At 46.8% G+C, this 21332-nt stretch overlaps 10 protein-coding genes across 10 annotated transcripts; 3 read left to right on the plus strand and 7 right to left on the minus strand.

The window, feature by feature from the left end:
• Positions 1-2593: 2593 nt before the first annotated feature.
• On the plus strand, positions 2594-4219 carry N7471_008382 (sugar porter family MFS transporter; the record flags this gene model as incomplete). The annotated part of the gene is made up of 1 exon (XM_057281101.1): positions 2594-4219. The coding sequence occupies one exon, from the start codon at positions 2594-2596 to the stop codon at positions 4217-4219; it is 1626 nt and encodes a 541-aa protein (XP_057135361.1).
• Positions 4220-5028: 809 nt separating this feature from the next.
• Positions 5029-5824, minus strand: N7471_008383 (uncharacterized protein; the record flags this gene model as incomplete). Its single annotated transcript, XM_057281102.1, has 2 exons — positions 5029-5543; positions 5605-5824. The coding sequence occupies 2 exons, from the start codon at positions 5822-5824 to the stop codon at positions 5029-5031; spliced, it is 735 nt and encodes a 244-aa protein (XP_057135362.1).
• Positions 5825-6526: 702 nt separating this feature from the next.
• On the minus strand, positions 6527-8413 carry N7471_008384 (Zn(II)2Cys6 transcription factor; the record flags this gene model as incomplete). The annotated part of the gene is given in 3 exon segments (XM_057281103.1): positions 6527-7479; positions 7542-8032; positions 8048-8413. The coding sequence occupies 3 exon segments, from the start codon at positions 8411-8413 to the stop codon at positions 6765-6767; spliced, it is 1572 nt and encodes a 523-aa protein (XP_057135363.1). The 3' UTR covers positions 6527-6764.
• A 1068-nt stretch (positions 8414-9481) lies between these two features.
• N7471_008385 (uncharacterized protein) lies at positions 9482-10396 on the minus strand (the record flags this gene model as incomplete). The annotated part of the gene is made up of 3 exons (XM_057281104.1): positions 9482-9666; positions 9744-9926; positions 9982-10396. The coding sequence occupies 3 exons, from the start codon at positions 10394-10396 to the stop codon at positions 9482-9484; spliced, it is 783 nt and encodes a 260-aa protein (XP_057135364.1).
• Positions 10397-11821: 1425 nt separating this feature from the next.
• N7471_008386 (uncharacterized protein) lies at positions 11822-12880 on the minus strand (the record flags this gene model as incomplete). The annotated part of the gene is made up of 3 exons (XM_057281105.1): positions 11822-12291; positions 12347-12766; positions 12817-12880. The coding sequence occupies 3 exons, from the start codon at positions 12878-12880 to the stop codon at positions 11822-11824; spliced, it is 954 nt and encodes a 317-aa protein (XP_057135365.1).
• A 192-nt stretch (positions 12881-13072) lies between these two features.
• Positions 13073-13465, plus strand: N7471_008387 (uncharacterized protein; the record flags this gene model as incomplete). The annotated part of the gene is made up of 1 exon (XM_057281106.1): positions 13073-13465. One exon carries the CDS (start codon positions 13073-13075, stop codon positions 13463-13465), a length of 393 nt encoding a protein of 130 aa, XP_057135366.1.
• Positions 13466-13994: 529 nt separating this feature from the next.
• N7471_008388 (uncharacterized protein) lies at positions 13995-14960 on the minus strand (the record flags this gene model as incomplete). The annotated part of the gene is made up of 2 exons (XM_057281107.1): positions 13995-14473; positions 14531-14960. The coding sequence occupies 2 exons, from the start codon at positions 14958-14960 to the stop codon at positions 13995-13997; spliced, it is 909 nt and encodes a 302-aa protein (XP_057135367.1).
• Positions 14961-16144: 1184 nt separating this feature from the next.
• On the minus strand, positions 16145-16654 carry N7471_008389 (uncharacterized protein; the record flags this gene model as incomplete). The annotated part of the gene is made up of 1 exon (XM_057281108.1): positions 16145-16654. One exon carries the CDS (start codon positions 16652-16654, stop codon positions 16145-16147), a length of 510 nt encoding a protein of 169 aa, XP_057135368.1.
• A 474-nt stretch (positions 16655-17128) lies between these two features.
• Positions 17129-17932, plus strand: N7471_008390 (uncharacterized protein; the record flags this gene model as incomplete). The annotated part of the gene is made up of 1 exon (XM_057281109.1): positions 17129-17932. One exon carries the CDS (start codon positions 17129-17131, stop codon positions 17930-17932), a length of 804 nt encoding a protein of 267 aa, XP_057135369.1.
• Positions 17933-18809: 877 nt separating this feature from the next.
• Positions 18810-21082, minus strand: N7471_008391 (phosphoribomutase PRM15; the record flags this gene model as incomplete). Its single annotated transcript, XM_057281110.1, has 10 exons — positions 18810-18970; positions 19022-19698; positions 19753-20042; positions 20094-20274; positions 20328-20337; positions 20395-20413; positions 20467-20786; positions 20838-20916; positions 20979-21023; positions 21077-21082. 10 exons carry the CDS (start codon positions 21080-21082, stop codon positions 18810-18812), a joined length of 1788 nt encoding a protein of 595 aa, XP_057135370.1.
• Between the last annotated feature and the right edge of the window lie 250 nt (positions 21083-21332).

A 21332-nucleotide genomic window follows, 5' to 3' on the forward strand; every position in this document is an offset into this window, starting at 1 on the left:
TTGGGATTAAATGGATTATATGCAGCAAAGGATTCGCTCTGTGACGATCAACGGTGGGATCGTGGCCATTGCCCCTGGTAATTTTGCTGAAAGGGATGACCGGTAGAAACAAGCTTCTGGGGTTTGCCATTGTAACCAGTGCGCATGACGGGCGACCTCGGTGCCTGCTGCTGCTAGTGAGGCGGTCACTTACCTTGAGCGTGACAGGGTTGGATTAAGGCACTAAGACTGGCGAAGTGGCGTAATGTTGAGGCCGCAAACGCTAAGTCTGCGAGAGTTTGTGAGGTTAACATAGTGTTATTGTGGCCTTCCACGATGACAAGGCTTCATGACGGCTATATCGAGACCCAGAGCAGCCTTCGAATTTGAAAAGCTTTAAGCAGATGCCGATAGACCGCATGTAAACATCCATATCCCTCAACCCACATCACATCTCACCACATCTCCAAGCGGTCGCCGTATCCCGGAGATCTATACAGTCTCAACTACTATCACTAAAGGCGTCTTACGAGCGCAGGCATACTTCGATAGAGCTGAATATTTGCAAGGAACACTATGGTCCATAAGGCTTTCGAAAGAAAAAAGAGAAAGATCGAAACAGCCATCGAAAGACATAGACAGCCATTTTACGCTCCATTTGCACTCACGTTAGAAGGGCTCTCACGGTTCCGTATATATATTATCTCGGGAAGTTTCGGTCAATTAGTTATCTCTTCTCTATACTTGCGCTAGTATCGGGTTACTAACCCGGTGGGTGTAGCGTCCACGCTAGGGCAATATCCAGTCTAAAATTTCTACGACATAGGTACCTAGGTACACACATAGGTGGAAAACCACGATTTTTCGGTTTCAAATCACACGGTCATTTTAGTTCTAGTCAAATTAGGTATAGTGTATTACCCCATTAGGTTTAGCCTTGACTTGGATTTAGCGCTCTTTGTCTACGGGTGGTCTGACTAGTCCCGAAAATGACGGAAGTGGCGGGGCCCATGAGCCAGGTGAAGAGTAAAATGCCTCACTCGAGCAATTTACGCTACTTTCACTCGCTCGACGGAGTTTCCCGTTTCCCTTTTCTCCTACCAGTAACGGATAATTTTAGGTAGTTTTGCCCTTTATCCGCTACACTTGCATCTGTTTAAATGCCGATCACTCGCCGAATTGTCACATATCAAGATAATCAAATCGCCTTACGTAGCGGGTCCCTAAAATCTGCTTTAGAAGTTGAACATCGCCAACCTCGAATCGAACTTTTGCCTGATTCAATTCGATTCGTGCGGACCAATGAGCAGGGGTCCTACGAATTCTAGAATGTGTTTAACCAGAAACCCACTGCCTGCTCTATCTTTTTATACTATTTTTCGTAGTCCATAGTCCATATAGAATGAGTATATAATCAATACCGCAAGGATAGACACACATTGGAAAGTCTAGCGAGTCCTGATGTCATCGCTAAGATGTATTATGGCTGTAAGCTTGGCTTGCTCCTGGGAGCGTAGTATTCCGCATTGCTTATTCTAAGTTCAACCGTTTGTTTTCTTATGCCAAGCAAATTAATACATGGCACCGGAAAGCCCATAGACCCCTCTGATGGGATTCGGCTGTGTATGGAAACTGCATCTAACCATGCCATAATACTGTCAGTGTGACTACTACGCGAGATTGAAATGGGGCGGACTTGAGATTTTACAATTCTTGGCGTGGGGAGAAGGACTAGCCCTGGGGTGACCCCCGGAAATCGTTTTTTTAATATCGATTTATATAAATACTAATACTAATACATACATACGACAGGATACGGCGATACCGAGTCGATCCCGATACCACGTGCTCCTTACTCCTACAGCATGATCGGAAAGCCGGCTTGACACAGGGCACCGGTCCGTGTGCCTTGTGCCTTTGTGCCGCGCCACAAAAAATTTGGGTTTCGTTGGTCCGGAGCTTGATAAATGGCTTGGCAAACCTTCTCTAGCGCGATTTGAGAAACTTGGCGAAAAATTTTCGACGTCATGTTGGGGCGAAAAGGTCTTGGCGCCTTCAGGTACAACATATACTATAATAGTAGGATGCGAGTATGGATAATATGTATATCATGTTGAAGAGAGGAGAGTAAAATGTACTACATAGAGGAAAGTATGGTAGAATTCAATAAAAGAGATCCAGCCCTAGGCTGGATCTATACTGGACACTCCCAGGTGGAAGTCGGCCTCCATATTAGTCATCCGCGCCCAGACCGGTGGACCCGTGGACCCGCCAAGGGTGCCCGCCAACCTTGGATATGCGCCCGCCAAGTGCCCCCGTGCCCCCGCCAAGTCCCCCGCCAAGTGCCAAGGTGAAGGATTCCCCCGCGTCTCTCCGCTTCGGGAAATGCACCGCCTTCGCTGGACTTTCCCGTTTGAGGTCTGGCCGAGGTTGCGATATAAATTCGAGATTTTAATTACCGTATTGCTTTACATCCCCCATGGAGGTGCTTGCTATAAGACCGCCAATTCCTCTGTCCCGAGCTCGTCCTCTTTCTTTCCTTACTACATAGTTCTTCCCCAACTTCCTTTTACCCCACTCCCCAAACTGACGGCTCTTTGTCCGTACCGTCAACATGTGGACGACCACCAGCGGCTTGAGTGGTCGGTCGCTCCGGGTGAGCATCACCATCGCCGCTGTTATGGGTTTCTCGCTCTTCGGCTACAACCAGGGCATGATGGCCGGCCTCCTCAACGGCGACGAGTTTGTAAACTCCTTCCCAATCCTCAAAATGCCTGACCCTGCCACTGCGGCGCAAACACACTACATCAACGTCATCCGCGGTGCTGTCACATCCTGCTATGAGCTTGGCTGTTTCTTCGGCGCGTTGTTCTCCATGTTCTACGGCGACAGACTCGGCCGCACTTGCCTGATCTTTATGGGTGCCAATGTCCTGATCGTTGGTGCCTTGATTACAACAGTCTGCTTTACTGGTAAATGGGAAGTCGGTCAATTCGTCGTCGGCCGTGTTGTCTCGGGCATTGGAAATGGCATGAACACGGCAACAATCCCGGTCTGGCAATCGGAATGCTCCGGCGCTCACAATCGTGGCTTTCTGGTGTGCTTTGAAGGTGCGATGATCGCTGGTGGCACCTTTATTGCCTACTGGGTAGTCTTTGGTCTCTCGCACGCCGCGGATACTGTCCAGTGGCGATTCCCCATAGCACTCCAGATCTTCTTCGCTATGGTTATTGCTCTCGGTGCCTTGATGCTCCCGGATTCCCCATCGTGGTTTGTGAACAGAGGACACGACAAGGAGGCCTGCGAAGTTCTCGCTAAGCTCAATGGCACCACTCCTGATTCTGACAAAGTCCTTCACGACTTCAACTTCTTAAAGATGGACGTGGAATCCTCGAAGAGCGCACAGTCAAGCTGGAAGCAGGTATTCACAGGTGGCAAGACCCAGGAATTCCAGCGTCTTCTTATTGGTTGCTCCGGCCAGTTCTTCCAGCAGTTCACCGGCTGTAACGCCGCTATCTACTATTCAACGCTACTTTTCCAAGAAAATCTGCATATGGAGAAGAGCCTGTCTTTGATTATGGGTGGTGTGTTCGCTACCGTCTACGCCATTGCAACCATCCCATCCTTCTTTATGATTGAGAGAGTTGGCCGTCGCAACCTATACTTGATTGGTTTCCTAGGCCAGGGACTCAGCTTTGTTATCACATTCGCTTGCTTGATCAAGGAGAGCGAGTCGAATGCTAAGGGCGCTGCCGTCGGTATCTTCCTCTTTATCACCTTCTTTGCATTCACTCTCTTGCCACTACCATGGATCTACCCACCGGAGATCAACCCCCTCCGTACCCGTACTATAGGTGCGTCGGCGTCGACCTGCACTAACTGGATCTGCAATTTTGCCGTGGTCATGTTCACGCCACTTTTCGCTGGCCAGAGTGCATGGGGCGTCTATCTCTTCTTCGCACTGTTCAACTTCATCGGCTTGATATTCGGCTTCTTCTTCTATGTTGAGACCGCCGGCCGTGAGCTTGAGGAGATCGACATAATCTACGCCAAAGCCCATGTCGAAGGGAGGATGCCGTTCAGGGTCGCTCACGACATGCCCAAGCTCACTTTCGAACAAATCACCCAGGAGTCTCGTGATCTGGGCTTGGATACCAACGATCATGCCGCACCTGAGAAGAACGAGCTTGGTCTTAGCAGTGACAGTGGCCAAGAGATCGAGGAGGTTCATGAGAAATAGTAGCGCTCTTTTAGTGGACGTGCTATAGCTGTGGTTGATGGTGATGATGATATTTGAAACTGGATGTTTTCTAATTACTTTGTTAACGTTTTGTTTATTTGTTTCTTCTGTTGTGGATATGTCAATATTCCAGTGATAGAACTGATGGCAGTGCTTCTGGCGTGTATATACATCCAAGACAAGACAAGGAAGGGATGCTCTTTTAGATTGCAATCTGTTATTCTACTTTGCTGGCACCTTGAGCCTGTACAATATATGACTATTAATACCATTGACTAGTACCGAAAATTAGTAGCTTATTAGCAGCGACTTCATATTCGATTGCCATTGTTTTTCACCGTCAGTAAGTTCACATGTGACATCGCTTATGTCAAAACGAAAGGCCAATATCATGATGCCCAAGAGAAATATCGCGTAGGGCGGGGTGATATATATTTCAGTATCCCTATGTAACTGTCTGGTGCATCCCTGGAGGATGGTCAGACTCATGGTGTAATGTGTAGTCGTTCCTGCTATACATATAAAGAGGGGGACCACCCAACTGCCCCGATTTTCTTTTCGACAATTCTTTATGCGTTATAGTTTAGTCTTTCTCTTAGAATGCCAGAATAAGTCATTTTACGTGGCCATTGAAAATTTATAAGCACTGAATTCAACCATATGTCTTAGAATTTGGTTTCATACATGCCGCCACTCCTTTCAACGAGCTTTCCTTATCTGGTCTCTAGTCAACTTCATGTTGAGTGGGCGCAGCCACAGAGACCCCAAAGCCGAAAGATAGAAATCGGTGAGCATTGCGTGATCGATTCTCACTCCCACTGCTTCATGAGGGCGTTGGCCTCAATCTCATTGTCAAAGTTGACAAGATGGGTCGAGTGGCACCAGGGCTTGATCTTCTCCTCCTTGCGAATGACGCTAGCGAAGAATGCGCACCACTTCATGCGCGGATAGGCCTCGTTTATCCGAGTGCGGGTGGTTTCATGGATCATTTTGCCGAAATCCTGGACGTGTGGATGGAAACCGGTATTGTCGTAAGTCGTGGCCAACTGGATGAGTTGACCAATGTATGTGATCGTTCCATCCACTCCCATATCCTCGTGTCGGATGATTGCCTCAGCAGCTGCCTCGGCCTGATCTTTAGTGGCGCCAAAATCTTTGAGGACAAAGAGGGCCTTGATGCCCCCATATATATCAAAAGACATCCGGGTTGCCGTTAGGTTTTCCTCAGCCGTGCCGAGATCATGTAGCAAGCATGCCAATGCCCAAGTCACCGGGTTAAGAGCAGCAGCTTGCTCGGGGAACTGCTGCTTGGTGATAGCCATTCCTAAGAGAGGTTAGATTTAACTTTTGGTATTACTTGAGCTATATGCAGAATCCAAGCATACCGTAGAAGTAGACCCTCATCGAATGATTGAAGGTTTCGGGATGTAGGGTTTCCTTTGCGTACTTCAAAGTCTTCGCGACCGTTGGATCATCAAATGGAAATTTGATGTCAGTGAGAGCGAGAGCCCCCGGCTTATTGATGAAAGGCTGATCACCAAAGATGGCGCCCGCATTAGCCGCTACGCTGGTCCAGCCATTGGCGGCAATTTCCTGATGACACATTGTGTAGTGGAAAGAGTTGGAAGAATGGAGAAGTTTTTGAGTAGAAGTGGAAGGCAATTGATAGTGGTGAGAGTCCGTTGAATGATGCCAAAAAAGTAATGAAAACGGACGGGATATAGTCTTTAAATATTCGTTCTCCAATATCACCCCATTATTAATTCAAATGCAGAAAATAAAATTCATGTTGTGTCCAATAGAGATTGAAGGCATCTAATTGGAAATGATTTATAAGTAAATCTGTCTCTCGTGAGCCTGGATATCTCTCGGGCCTCGTAGGTTGAAGTTGATAGTGGTGAAACTATACTTACCCGATTAGGAAGTTATACTAGGTGGGGCATTGGTGGGGACTTGGCTATCCGGCGCGACTTTGAAAATTTGCGCGCAATGACACATGTCATTCACAGTTCTCTCACATCTATGGGAGAATCTTTCAATAGTCGGATAATATCCGAAAATACATGGGAGGATGGTTGGTAAGCTCTAATCGCCCGTATAGGAAGTTATGGCATGTGGGCCCAAATTTCTAAATGGTGTGGTGTTATGCGCCACCAGTCCAGATAGATGATCATAGAATAAAGTGACTCGGACTGAAAATATTCGATGTACTCCTTTGTGATGAGTATGCTAGAAGTTGTACTTCAAATCGTCGAAGACGGTCGCTCGACAAGATTCAGCACGACAACAATATTTCATTGGCATGGTGAAAGAATTTTTGGTCTTTAATGGCTAACAGTACTTTCGCCAACCCATAAGCACCAATTTGATATTTTATCTTGTATATTTGGGCCAGATATATTGTCATTGATTTTTAGACTTCACTAGGATTTGGTGGCTTTGCAACTACTCTGTTGACCCTTTTGCTTTTTATGATGGGCTTCCGTGGGGGTCCAAACCAGACTTTGTATTCATTGCAAATCTTCCGTGAAAGCAATACCATAGATCAAATAAGCAGCCAGCCTTGTTCTATTACATATAATTCTGATTCCCCCGACTCCAAATTGCCATCGAAATGCTTTCGCTTCCAATTATCCTGCAGAATTTTTGAAGCGCTTATCACATTCAAACAACAGGTCAGGTTCCAAAGCATCTTTAGAAATCCAATGACCACCTCCTTTTGGTCACTATGAGTCTGGCATTCGAGACCGGCAATGAAGGTTGGCCATAGTAGGCACTTGAACAAAGCCGGGTCGCATTTGAGAGAGTCAATTACGTCGAGTAATCGGCAGACCAACTCCTTATTGTCAGATGCTGTGGTCCCAGTGGATGTCTTGAAAGCACGAAGGACTCGTTTTCCATAGAGCATGGTGGCAGTTCTGTATGCTTGCGATAGCAAAGAAAGCTTCAGAATCTCCGCTGCTGAGGATACTCTAGACTGAACGGAGTTTGACGCCCATTCCAGACAATCAAAGTTTGCTGTCAGCTCAAGCATAGTAACGGTATCTCGTACATGCTGATGAATCGAGTGGTCATCATGCATGTGTATCGTCTCAACCACGTGTCTTTGGTTGGAGAAATAACGAATAGCTCCTAGAAGGAATACAGGACATCCCAGAAAGCTCCTAATAATGGACTCTTGATGCCTGCTTTCTTCAAGGTCGATACAAAACCCTGGCCTCGACTTTGGACCTGATAGTGCACCTCCGAAGGTTGAGATACTACGATTGTCAGCGACATCACAATATAAACTGATGATAGAGAAGAATGAGAAGAAGCATACAGCGAAAACTGTCGGGCGAGGAATCGCCTTGTCTCCTCTATTGTCTCTCCAGGGTCGTTGTTGACATATGCACTAGTACTAGGCCCCAGCAGCGAGTGAGAAAGATTGACGAGGCCTTCTGCACCATGGAGATGATATTTCCAACCTTCGATGCCAGACTCGAGGAGATCAAGAAAAATTAGAAGGAGAATGGTTGTCATTATCGCGTCATTCTGTGAAGACTCTGGATGGGACAATGACAATGATAATGCCTTGATAGTTTGCTTTTTGAAATGGAGTGCATCCAAATTGGCATTGACAAATCGAGGGGACAAAGCGTCATCGCCCTGGTCGAATGACTGGCCTGTATTAGCAAAGTGCCGTGCAGCAACGGCAATTATGCACTTTTGCAAGGTTGAATTATCCATAGCATAAGTGAGTAACCTTCTAAACGGGTTGCTCTCACTGTCATATAGAATGAACAACTTGGCGATGCGTATGTTATCTTTTGTCTGGCATTAGCGTACCCACGCAGATATTAAGCTCGATATAAACCCACAATAATCAAGATAGAATCTCGATGACCGGTCGAGATCGTGTATGCAAGGGTCTTGCAAGGCAAACGAGGGAGTAATATTTGTTATCAAAGACTTCGCGCGGGAATGTATGACTTGTTCCCTTTCTAGTTGCGGAGGTGGATTTTCACTGGATGTTTTGAGATTCTCTCCAAGAATACGTCCGCGCATTTTACCCCGAATTGCTATACCTTTGACCCATCGAAGCGGTCTTTGTTCAAAGCATTCCAACTCAGCTTTCTCGCACTTGGCGCAAGGGATGCTGGTTTGGTCACATCTGATAGTGCGACTGCGGCATGTCCAGCATGCTGCGCGCATTCTGTGAAGAGGCCCGCCTGGCGAAGTGAGAAAAAAAGGCAATCGGAAACACACGATTGTAAGATTTGAGTTATAAAATGTTGAAGAACATGCTACACATATGCCGGTCGGAAATATACTGATCCGTGCACGATGACTCGAACCGTTGTGATTAATTAACATGGAATCGGGATTTCAACGCTAAGCCTAACTCGGCATTTTGACTTGCAAATAATCTGGACCATCCACGGAAGTAAAATTGACACCGCCTATACAGTTTGACATAGCCAGCATACGAATTGCATAGTATTGTATCGCAATGAAACATTTCAGTTCAGGCTGCTTTCAGTCAATGGAATCCGGCATCGTTGCCCTTCTTTCTAATTTCATTATAAATTCAATAAGATGAGGGATTTTACAGGGCTAGAAGAAATTAGACACTTTTACAATTCATTCGATACATTCCATTATTGACATATTTGCAAGAAATACATCCCACACGTGCAGTATAGTTCCATCTGTACTATTTCAACATTGAAGCTATAGAACTCCAAGGTTGGTTGGCTGGATTTTCCAAGGTCCCTACTATAAGACCGCCCTAGTAGGTGGCTATGACGTTGTTCGATAACTCAAGCCAACAGAGAGAGATCAAGATTTGAAATGGACCGCCGTTCAGCCCGATAAAAGTTGAATCAAGATTAAATTCATCTTCAGCGATGAAAACCCTATTGTTAGCCAGTGAAGCAGCCTTGGTGTTGATTTCGATGCTGATGAAGACAGCAAAAACGATTTCGCCCACTCTTGATTATCCACCCTTAACGGAAATATCTCACAGTCCACGGGCTGATACTGTCAACGGACTAACAATGGAATCGACTACTGTACAGGATACATCCTCAGAAATTCTGTGTTCCATTGATATCAATTTCACACTCATAGCTCCGAGCATTTATGGCAAAGTATCGACCAAGATGAGTAGTTTCAAAAGTATTGCTACTGATATTATATCGAGTGGAACATTCAGTAAGGATGGTAATGTCATTCATAGTATTTGTGTCTTACCCAGTCAGTCTCAATGTCAACATAAATTCACTGCGTTCCTTCCTCATGCTTCTGCATAACAGCTTTGTCTATGCTTTGTTGTTTCAGCATCTTCGCCTCCTGTCTGGCTTCTTCTGCAAATCTTGCATCCTCTTCTGCAATCAATCTTTCATGCTCTTGTCTCTCCAGCTCCCATTCTGCTTCATATTCCTTTGTCGCTTGCTCTTTAGCCTCTGACGCTCTTGATCATCCAGCCTCGCTTTTGCTTGATCTATAGTTTCTCCCTCGTGGACCAACCATCTTCCCCCACCCTCCCATGCCTTCCCCTCGTGAACCAACTTCGCCGCCATGATGTCCGCCGGGCCTAAATCAAACCAATTTTCCTCGAATGGACGGGGATCTTCGATTGCCCGGGGATCATCCTCATGTAGTCCACAGAATATTGCAAATTCCGGACGGAGTCCTAGCTGGATGCCCTTCTCGATATAACCCTCTATATCGATTTGATCAGCTGAGAATAACATATTACACGAACTGAAAAGACTCACTATGAGTGTATTCAAACTCATCGTGGTCATCATGCATTCCTTGGATGAATATCTTCAACATTTTATCAATCTTTGCAAACGTAATTTCGTTGTAGCCAGTCCGGTGGTGTTTCTCGTCATATCCACAGCTGGGTCCTTGATAATCTGGATATAGATCATTGAATTTCCGTTCCACTTCAACGATCTTTTTGTCGGATAGTCCAACCCACTTCAAACACTCCCGCGTATCAGCAGGGTCTGGAAGGGTCATGTCGGGCTTGTAATTCGGGAGGCCGTTTTCGTATTTGACGGGATCAATTGATGGATGTATCGCGCCGCGAGAGGTTCCAATCTTCACAAGTTCTGGAGTCCATTCGAAGTTGATGGGTTTGATCTCGTCGGTGGTACTTTCGGGGTGATCCTCAGCATCACTCATTTTGATGATGGATCTGAGCTCCTCGGTGTTACCTTCGGGGTCATCCTCCCGTTTGGGCTCATCCTCAGGATCTCACATCTTGTAACGAGCAGGTAAAAGGGGATAGGGTGGAATGGCAGTCGAGCCAAAGTGTAGAATCACTTTGGACTTGTGGGAGCAAATATAAGTTCTTGGATGGGGTATTTATGGTGCGGGGTACAGTGATGATGTCCTGAGGTTCCAAGGTTGGCGCCGGCTATAAATAAATAAGCGCCCGCAGGCAGTCGAATTGTATGTCCTATATCTTTAAGGATAGAGGCCGTATACCTGGCTGAATATTCTGCCCCTTCACTAACATATAGGTCTTCATTCTCTTCATACACTGGATCCCATTGGTACCATTTTAGTGTCTCCGATAGTCCTGCCGCACCACCATCAGCTCAAATTGTCCAGTGACCCAGAATTTCACACGTCAAGCTTGCTGCCATTGAAGTATGCTTGCAGGACGCGGAAATGTCAGGGACCCATGGCGGAGAATAAGAGGACCCAGAAAGCCGGATTGCACATAACAGTTTCATTTCTTCACGACGCCTTCGCTGTATGTTAGGACAACTTACCCGTGCCATAAGATATGGATGAACAAAATTCGCATGAAGTCAGCGGCTCATAATCTCGACAATTGTCCTGAGCTCACCTCGGAGAAGACGATCGTCCCCGATGACACCGCTATAAATAAGACACAATACAAGCAATAATGCGGGGTAGAATCTTCAGCCGAAGGGCCCATAATTACAATTGGTCAACAGTAGGGCAATCTGTGAAGCTTTCAAGAAGCCTGATTCATAGCGGTCACCACAGTTAATATTTCATACAGTAAAGCCTCCAAGAAATATGGCCATAGGTTTCCGTTCCCTATGGCGCCCCCGCTCTTTATCCTTCCTTGCATTCACAATCCCCCTGGCAATCTTCATTCCTCGCTATGCGCCGCTATACGAGAGGCCGCTTCGAATCCATATGGAGGATTCTCTTTCTTCGATGATAAGGCTGCTCCACATGTGCCATGACATTACTTAGAAGGTACTCGGAATTTCCACAGCCAGCGGGCCCAGAGCAAGCGAGACTGACATTTTAACAGCTATATAAACGAGACATTTGCCAAGAAACTCCCGATGAGCTAGTTGTGCGAAATGAATACCTACGCGGATAGAATAGCTGGGCGTCGGCTCTGGAAGACGAGGGAGGACATAACAGGATCCTAAACCGCTTTATCAAGTTCTTCTTCTCTTCGTTTCTTCTTTCTCAAATGAAAAGAAAAGAAAGGATCCTGGACCGGATGCTCTAACAAACGCGAAGTCTCGACCACCAGAATGACCCGTCGCTGATCCCTAACATCCTGAGTTCCACGTTGGCTACGACCATGACATGCACAGCGGCTCCATTCCTTCCTCATCCTTCTGCAGAACAGGCTTTGTCGCTTTGTTGCATCTCCGCCTCTAGTCTGTCTTCTTCTGCCCATCTCGCTATGTCTTCCGCGTACAGTCTCTCCTCCTCTTGTTGCTCACGTTCAAACTTTGCTTCCTGTTCCTTTATCGCTTGCTCTTTTAGCCTCAGACGCTCTCGATCGTCCACTCTTGCCTTTGCTTCATCCAAAGTTTCTCCTTCACGGACCACCCATCTTCCATAGTTCGACCATGCCTTCCCCTCGTATAACAATCTCGTCACCATATATTCCTTGAGCTCCATCCAAAACAGAATAATCATCTCATCGATGGCGCTCTGTGGGCTCTTGATAGTAAACCATAATTCCTCGAATAGATGGGGGTCGTTAATAGCTCGGGGATCATCCTTATATAGTCCACAGAATATCGCAAATTCTGGCCGGAGTCCGAGCTGGATGCCCTTTTCGATATAACCCTCTATACTCATCTAATCAGCTGAAAATACGCTATTATATTAAACAGGAAAACTTACTGTGAGTGGTGTAATCATAGTCATCATCCCTATTATTACGGACTCCTTGCATAAACAAATCCGCCATTTTTTCAATCAAAGGAAAGGTGATGTCGCTGAAACCCCTGGTGAAAACTTTACTATCATGTCCACTGCGGGGTGCTTGATAATCTGGATACAGTTCATTAAACTTTTGTTCCACCTCAATGATCTTCTTGTCGGATAGTCCGACCCACCTCAGACACTCTCGCGTATTAGCAGGGTCGGGCAGGGTCATACCAGGCCGGTACGTGCAATCTGGGTGGCCATTAGAGAATTTGTGGGGGCCAATCGACGGATGTATATCCCCACGAGAGATTCCAATCTTCACAAGTTCAGGAGTCCATTCAAAGTTGATAAGTTTGTTCTCCTCGGCGTCACGTTCGGGGTGATTCTCACTTTCTGGGTGATTTGCAGTTCGTGGTGATCCTCGTGTTTGGGGTGATCCTCACGTTCTAGCTGATCATCGTGTTTAGGCTGATCCCCACGTTCGGGGTGATCCTCAGCCTCACTCATCTTGAAAAACGAACAAATAAATTGGGATAGTGTAAATTGGCAGTCAGTCAAAGTATAGAATCATTTTAAAATTGTGAGAGGGAAGGAGTTGTTGCATAGTATTTATAGTGCGGGGTAGAAGACTACGCAGATTTATGCGCACGACATGGTAACGTTCATGGCTCGGTCATTCAACAGAACGTCCCTTCTGCAATGTTGGATGCTGCTTATACTTTCGACGAAGTGCCACAACCCGACTGGCATGCGACTATCCATACGAATAGGGTGCAGGATCGTACTCCTCGACAACCTCCCGCTGTCGCTCAATCTCGGCAACGACCTGTTGTCATAGCCCCAACTGCGCATGTTGAAACAGCGGCGTTCCTGCGTAGCATACGAGGCCGTTCCTCGGGGCCTGCTTACGAGGCCACATTCCATCCCGCACAGGAGCAGGGGAGGCCATCCTCTCAAGACTCCGACATTGACGAGAATCGAAGAAGACCAGAATATGTCCAGCAAGTTCGGTTTCAAGGCACGGCGCTTGCCGAACTGACATCGCTACCGAGACATGCGAGGCCTGCCCGACCTGATCCCAGGCGGCGCTGAGAGAATGCTAGTCTATTCTCCATGTCCATACGATTGAGAAGGTCCTTTGTATCATATTTGAACCTACCCCTCCTGAAGGGCGTGGAAAGAACAAGTCACCCGACACTCGTTGGATCGATTGGTTTTTCAAATCAGTCAAGGCTTGTCATTTATATATTTCGTCATTTTGGTCTGATTTAAAACCGTTATCCTTTGATATGTTTTCTTTTTACTGTTGTTACTGTTTTTGCTGTTTTTTACTACTGTTACTGTTATTTTGTGATATATTTTCATAGTATCAGCTTATAGCTTCTTGATCAATCCCACCATATCGGTCAGTTTTGGAGTGCCACATCTCCACGTTTAGTACTGATTCTTTTGACTATGTTGAGCGAGTTCCCTTCCCTAGGTCCCGAGATTGCACTAGGCATTCATTTGAAGTGGAAGATATCCTTTTGCCTCTCGATATTCAAACTCTCATAGACGCAGAGGATCTCCCATTGACTCTAATAAGACCAAATGAACCGACCGTCTGACCAAATTTCCTTCCTCATCCTTCTGCCGAACAGGCTTTGTCACTTTGTTGCTTCAGCATCTCCGCCTCCAATCTGTCTTCTTCTGCCCACCTTGCCAAGTCCTCCGCGTGCTCTCTGGCCTGATCTTGGTAGTAGCGTTCCAGTCTTTCTTTATTTTCCTTTATCGCTTGCCCTTTTAGCCTCTGACGCTCTCGATCATCCACTCTCGCTTTCGCTTGATCCATATTTTCCCCCTCGCGGACCAACCATGTTCCATCACGATCCGTCCATGCCTTCCCCTCGTATAACAGCTTCGACATTATTAATTCCCTAAGTTGTATCCAAAACGGAATAAGGGTATCACTCATGATAGATGCTGGGCTGTTGATGACAAACCATAATTCCTCGAATAGGCGGGGCTCAGCAATAGCTCGGGGATCAGTCTCATGTAGTCCACAGAATATTGCAAATTCTGGCCGGAGTCCTAGCTGGATGCCCTTCTCAATGTAACCCTCTGTATTCATTTTATCAGCCGATAAATGCCTATCATACTGCTTAAATAAAAACTCACTATGGGTATATTCAGGCTCATCGTGGTCATCGTGCATTCCTTGAATGAACATATCCAACATTTCCTCAATCTTAGGGAATGTAATTTCATTGTAGGCATGTTCATGGTGCTGAAATTTCTCGTCATATCCACGGCTGGGTCCTTGTTGATCTGGATGTATTTCATTGTACTTTTGTTCCACCTCAATGATCTTCTTGTCGGATAGCCCAACCCACCTCATACACTCCCGCGTATCCGCGGGGTCTGGCAGGGTCATGCCGGGCCGGTACTTATATTCCCGTCCGAAGCCGTTGTAGAATTCGAGGGGACCAATCGACGGATGTATCGCGCCGCGAGAGGTTCCAATCTTCACGAGTTCAGGAGTCCATTCGAAGTTGATAGGCTTGTTCTCCTCGGTGTCACGTTCGTGGTGAACCTCAGCATCACTCATCTTGGAACACGAGCAAGTAGAACGGGATAGGGTGAGATGGCAGTTGGGCTGAAGTGGAGAATCACTCTAGACTTGTGAGAGCGAAGGGGGGTTGTTGCCTGGTATTTATGCTGCGGGGTACTCTGACGATGTTTCAAGGTTCTTTGGAGGTTGCGCAGGTCCACTGGCGCCGGCTATAAATGAATAAGCGCCCGCTCAGATCATTTATTGAGCTCCTCCAACATAGATGGGTTCATACACGATCCTTTGTTCTCCTGTATCTTCCTGCATCTTCCAGATGCTTCTGATGGTGATATCTCTTTCCCCATCATGGCCTGTTATGATCCATGATTCTTTCACCTGATCGCCTCTCTGTCATGCCGATTAATTTAGGGTTTTATGGAAAGGTTTCAAGATTATTCGAATTTTGTCAAGACATTCCTATCTATTGATTCGAGCCATTGAGCACGACTTCTTCAGGCCTAGCTGCCCATGTATTCCTCTGTGTGCAAGTTTATGGAGTCATAAGTACCTACGTCAGTGTTGGAGGCGTACAACCAAATAAGCCCGCTGGATGTATTTGCGAGAATACCCACACAGATAGAAAATCTGGATGTCGGCTATGGAAAAGCCAAAAAGCGAGGGAGCACATAACAGCGTCCCAAATGGCTTCATGAAGTCTTCCTTCTTTTTGTTCCCGACTCAAAAGAGAAAAAAAGGATACTGGATCAGACACTCCAACAAATGCAAAGTCTCCACCATCAGAATGGCCCGTCGCTAATCCCTAGCATCGTGCGAAGGTATCATACGGATAGTTCCACGTTGGCTGCGACCATGGCATGCATAGTGGCTCCATGAGAGTGGGTACTAGGGTGGAGGAAGCTGATATTTTGCCAACTTTTTGATCGATCAAATTTATAAAAAGTGGCTATTTTTTCTAATACACATTGAATTATTCCATAATGACTCTCAATAGTTCTCCACATAATAGATCTTTCCACGTTGAGGGACCACCGCGGGCAACGGAGGGCCCCAAACCCACCTGTAAGTTCTCGAGTCTCGAGATTGGCGCTGGTGTTCATGTGAACTGCGCTGAGAATGATATCCGCCCTCAACAACGGACGTAGTATGATGTATAGGACAATTGGAATGTTGGGTCTCGGCATATCCGGGCATCCTGTCATCCTCCTCGAATCTGACGGCTTTTATGTTGCTACCGCACCCGTCCTCATGTGACTTACAGACAGTCGCACGAGCACAAGTACTTCGTGCTGGTGGCGCAGCGTCACTGTGGACGCGGTCAAACGAGTCATTTGAGATTTTTGAGTGGAAGTGCTTGACTGTGGGTGGATGATGCTGTCTCTCATTGGAGTGGATTCCTTGAGGATGATAATGGCCAGTGTAGTAGTGGCGCTCTTCGTCTTCACTCGATTCGGGAGATCGAGACCCGTGTTCGAGATGAATAAACTGGCTTTCATGTTGATCATAACAGCAGCTCTTGTGGTGTTGGACACAGATGTTGGATTCGACCTTGTTCCTGTAATTCGTTCAGTGGTGAAGAAATGCAGATGCAACTCAAGTACAAGTCCAGTCTTACATTTTGAGGCCGGGACCTTGACCTCGAAAGCGAGGACAAAAATAACAATGAAACGTCTCTTTTGTACTTGAGGCTTGACGGAGGTAATATGGGTGAGGTTCGACGGTATCACTCTCATTGTCGTTTAGATGGAGGTGAGGTTTGTCCCTTGAGCAGGGCGTGGCTTGCTGGACGTGACACAGGTAATGATGGTCATGACAGTCACTCTTTTGTCGCAGTGCTGTTCGATGGTATTGTGGAGGGAGAATATCCCTTCTCGTCTTGCTCTGCCGATACATATGAGGATGATGCATGTTGATGTGTGAATAAAGAAACTTGGGGATATGCCCAAGACCGAGAGATATATTCGGTTATAAAGGCGGGCTCCCAATTTGGATGTCCCTCCTCACTCACAAGGTCACTGGTTTCCCTCACACAAGCCTCGGCTAACGAGGAAGTGCAAACAGCCGGTGAAGTACTTTTAATCGTGACTAGGTCGGTACCCGCTTCATCCTGTGATTCTTGAACCGTTTGAATCCCCTAACAGTCACCTATCTGAGCCGACCTTGCTTTTTTCTCCTTTCCTCCTGTTTGATGCGCGGGCCCCTCCAAAATGTACGTTCTCGAATATTCCGAAGATTTTGGTCCCGCAGATGACTTCGCATTCCAAAAGACCATCATAGTCTACGAAATGTCCGGCTCAATCTACAGAGCATACTCTCGAAAGCGATATGCATCAAAAGAAGAGATCCAATTTGGCGACATGTTCAGCACCAACAAAATCCAAGGGGCTCTCATTTTCCCGGAATTCTCGGACAAATTCACAAAAGCAGAAAGGCCATCGGATTGTTCAACTTGGTATCTGAAGAAGCCAAGCCTTTCACCCTACAGCCCCCAATACCCAGCCTTGATCAGAGAAACCTGGGTCGAAGAATTGAAAACCTGCGAACTGCTGAAGAAAAACCCGCACCCGAATATCGCTCAATACCACGGCTGCGCCGTTGTCGACGACGGCTCAATCAGAGGCATCTATTTCACAAAGTACGATGAAACACTTATGTCCAGAGTAAACTCCACCAGATGCAATAAGATAGACTTTGCACACGAGAGGGGCGAGGCTGACCGAGACGAGGTCGACCGTTGGGTGGAGGGAATTGCTCGGGGCCTGAAACATCTGCATGGGTTGGGGATCGTCCACAATGACATCAACCCGTGCAACATCATGTTTCAAGGTGACACCCCTGTTATTATCGATTTTGACTCCGCTCGGCCTCATGGTCATGATTTAAGCCTGGTTAAACGCACGCATGGGTGGCATGATGAGAAGACTAAGGTGGCTTTGCCGATGAATGATGTCGCTGCACTACTGGAAATACAGTTGTGGCTTTTGGGGGAGGTTGACCAATTTCAATTTTGAAGTCCGAAGTCTGAAGTCTGAATTTTGAATTTGTTTGCCGCAAAATGCAGCTTGATGGCTCTGCTTGAGGTCGTCGTCCGCTTTTGGGATTTTAGGGAACTGAATATCAATAATGGGCTGATATTCTCGAATGACCGGCAGCTTGCGGCCTTGCCTTACAGTGTTTGCTACATGCGTGTTGTCTCGGAGAGTCACAGTAGTGGATATTAATACAAACAAAACAATGGATATTCACGCTGGCTCATACCATAGAGCCCATGAGGGCGGGATCCTGCATGATTTGCCCCATCAGATCTCGATATTTCCGATCGGTTAGATAGAGCAGATTCCGAGTGCACAAATCTTCGAACGATATACCAGGGGAATCTTCAAACATAGACCGCGGGCTTGGAAGCATATGTTTGGAGTCTAGGGCAAGGGGAACCAGTTGCGATTCCCATGAATGGACTCTCCATTGGGGATCATCCGGACTCAGCCCAGGGCCAAGGTTGATCCACCTAGTGATCATTAAAGCGAGATTATCTTTCCCGTATTCACGCAGCTCCAGCTGATATTCGGTGTTGTATTTCTCGCATGACACCTGGGAAAGTGATACATATTCGAACTCTACATAAGTATTCAATTAGATATTCGTCAAAGATCCTGGATATGAATGTAAATGCAGTTCAAGATGTATTGAAAGACTGTCGAAGTACTATCTGAGCTATGTACTATCTGAGCTATGATAGAAAGATAAAAGTGAAATCAAAGCGAGATCAGAGTGATCTGAGAGAAACGTGAGTGAAATCGAAAAGAATTCTGAGAGGAATATCAGAGGAATAACGGATAGTGGAGCTATTATAGAGATGAGTTTCCTGCCTCAATTCAATGAACGTCTTCATTCAACGTTCAGAATATTACCAGATGATGTAAAAAGCTGCTTGCTGTATGTCATCGAAGGTGTAAAGCGCTGTACCCATTCTTCCCGAATAGTGAGGAATGCATCGCAGACTGCTTTGACGGCGTCTGCGAGGGAGTCTCCACAACTCTCGATGTAAACTGCAGCTATGTGTCAGTAACCGATTCGCCCCAAAGAGTGGGAAAACTTACATTTGACCTTGGGCTCTGTCCCCGAACCTCGGAATGTGAAGCGAACCCCACCATCCAACCACAGTGTAATCATCTGGCTTGTTGGATCTTGAGGTAGGTCCGGCTTGTTATCAGGGGTGCTGGAGTCATAGCCCTCGGTCAAATCCCTCCATCGTAAAATCTTGAAGGGACCGAACTGCATATTGGCGAGGCCTGAGCTGCCTCGAATGCCCTGGAACAATGTTGAGGTGAGTTGTGGATTGGGTGATCGGAAGTAGTTATTCAAGGTCTCGTGATGGCCGAATTCGCCGAACAGTTGTCGCAGCTTGGCATATGCAGTCAATCCCTGGGCTCTCCACTTCGCCTCCGCAGCTAGGAAGACGGTAGCTGCTGTAATTCCGTCTTTGTCATAACACACAGATGGGAACATGTATCCCAGTGCCTCCTCGTATGCGAAATGAACTGTCTTTCCCTCTTTCTCTAAGTCTCGGGCAACATTAGCCATCCACTTGAACCCTGTCAGGGTCTCTGCGAAGTGAATTCCCTTTGCTGCTGCCATCTTTCCGAGCATCCCGCTCGACACCGTTGTAGTCAACACCGCGATGTGGGACCAATCTTTGGTGGCATCGAACGAATCCAAGATATGGGAAGCCAGAAGGACACCGACGTGGTTTCCAGTCAAAGTATGCCATTTCCCCCTGGAAAACACATTAGTTGTGGTCAATTTGTGGCAGTCGGAAAATAAGGCTTACTCCACTTTCTCCGCTACGGCGAAGCGGTCGGCATCGGGGTCATTTGCGATGATCAAGGTCATTTCTTCTTTGTCGGCAGTCTCAATAGCAAGATCCAAAGCTCCAGCCTCTTCCGGGTTGGGGAACTTCACGGTGGGGAAGTCAGGATCAGGCTTTTCCTGGGCAGCAACGGATGAAAATTCGTTGATTCCGAGTGAGCGGCACAGAGTTGGAAGAACCAAACCTCCCACACCGTGCAGAGGTGTATAAACGAATGGTCTTGGAGGTTGCCAATCGGTCACCGTAGATTTCTAGTGTAAACTCGTTAGATTGATCTCCTTGAAACATAGCCCACAACGTACCGTGAACTTTGCGACTTGGCTGCTGTAGTGAGGCAGCAATTTCTGGTAGGAGTCCGCGCGCAGGAATTCGCCTGGTTGTAATCCCGCCCATGCGGTGGGCCATGGCTCAAGGTTCTCTTGAATTGACTGCGCTATTTCCCCGTCCTCGGGTCGGTTGATCTGGGCGCCATTGCTAGAGTAGCTATGAGGCAGATCTTGTCAGCAGTCTCCATGATATAGATCCAGGATCCTTACACTTTGTAGCCTGTTCAAAGTTAGCAATTATTTTGCATTCTCAGAAATGAGTATGTTAGTAACATACCATTGTCCTGGGGTGGATTCTTCGAGTCGATTAGCCAATGCATCTATAAAAGTGGTTTCAGGGTAGACCTACGTGGCTCGCCGTCACCATAATACCTGCAGCAGCACCGAAATAATTCACACCGAACGCTACCATCGGTGTTGGCCCCTCCTCATTGAAGAACCAAACAGGGATACGTTGCGCGATGAAAGCGTTAGCCGCGAGTGCGGCAAATTTCGCAGAGTTGTGACGCGCATCGTGTCCAATGACCACACCATTCGAAGCGATCTCAGAACGTTTGTCTCGAATGAACTTAGCCAGCCCCTGTGAGGCTTGTATGACAATCAAAGAGTTCATGCATGAGAACCCCGCGGCCATGCGGCCTCGCAGACCAGCTGTTCCGAACTCAATACCTAGATGTATACACAGGTTAGATAGGCACTAAAACATGAAAAAGGACGTACGATTCTGAAGGCGCTTTTCCAGCTCCTCGGTGTCATTGGAGTCCCGCAGTTGCTCTATTTCCGCGCGAGTTGTATGATCCTATATTATCCCGAGGTCCGAGTCAGTGGGATCATGCCACATGAAACAAGACTTGTATTGACCTGGTCCCATTGGAGCCATTGCTCCGTCAAGGAGGAAATTGATTGCTATAGAACAGTTAGAATAATCTATTCAAGACGAATTTATAGTTGAAACTCACTGCCATGTCAAAAAAATGTACGTGCCTGGAGGTATGTTGGTAATGTGAAAGTACAATCTCACGGGCTGATCGGGTCCCCGCTGTTATCCACCTCCGCCCCATAGCCCTTGCAACGTTTCTGCCTCTTTTTTAATTCCATTCCTGTTTCTTTTGTTTATTTGCATTTTGCATCCTGCATTTTGTGAGCTGCTTAATTCGACTCTCAGCAATGTCATTGTAATTTCGCGTTGTTATCGGACCCTACGCACATCCACCC

Source organism: Penicillium samsonianum, assembly GCF_028829775.1.
Source record: "Penicillium samsonianum strain IBT 33392 chromosome Unknown utg000004l_segment0_segment0, whole genome shotgun sequence".
In the NCBI taxonomy this organism is placed as follows: domain Eukaryota; kingdom Fungi; phylum Ascomycota; class Eurotiomycetes; order Eurotiales; family Aspergillaceae; genus Penicillium; species Penicillium samsonianum.